The sequence below is a fragment of the Penaeus monodon genome, chromosome 30, assembly GCF_015228065.2.
Source record: "Penaeus monodon isolate SGIC_2016 chromosome 30, NSTDA_Pmon_1, whole genome shotgun sequence".
Classification (NCBI taxonomy): Eukaryota; Metazoa; Arthropoda; class Malacostraca; order Decapoda; family Penaeidae; genus Penaeus; species Penaeus monodon.
The window spans coordinates 31,151,362-31,151,694 of record NC_051415.1 but is presented as its reverse complement, the minus strand read 5'-3'; the positions used below and the strand labels follow the sequence as shown (position 1 = coordinate 31,151,694).

At 38.4% G+C, this 333-nt stretch overlaps 1 protein-coding gene across 1 annotated transcript in view; it reads left to right on the top strand.

The window, feature by feature from the left end:
- Positions 1–333, top strand: part of LOC119592412 (MAM and LDL-receptor class A domain-containing protein 2-like) — a gene marked incomplete at its 3' end in the record, with an annotated part of 16,276 nt that overhangs the window by 1,582 nt on the left and 14,361 nt on the right. The window contains 1 exon segment of the mRNA XM_037941233.1: positions 204–308. Coding sequence (XP_037797161.1) covers positions 204–308 — 105 coding nt within the window.

The following is a 333-nucleotide window of genomic DNA, read 5'->3' as shown; positions in this document are numbered from 1 at the left end:
CCCTGACTGACCCAAAAAATCGTGTGCCTTTTCCAGGATATTCCTTATGCCATAATTAGTTTCACATGTCCCCATTTTTCATAAGTTATTGAATTCTCCATAAATTCTCACGTAGCCAGCTGTCTTCTCCTTTCAGATATAGAAAATAATCAACCCAGAAAGATCTCTTGAAAAAAAAAACTATTATGTTCTCCAATTTTCAGATCCGATTCATCATCAACCTTGGTACAATTACAACAGTCAGTTACGATGTCTGTGTCGACGATATTGAGTTTCAAGACTGTGCCCCTGATACCCCGCCCTCTAAGGTGTGTATCATGCGTCTATATTTGT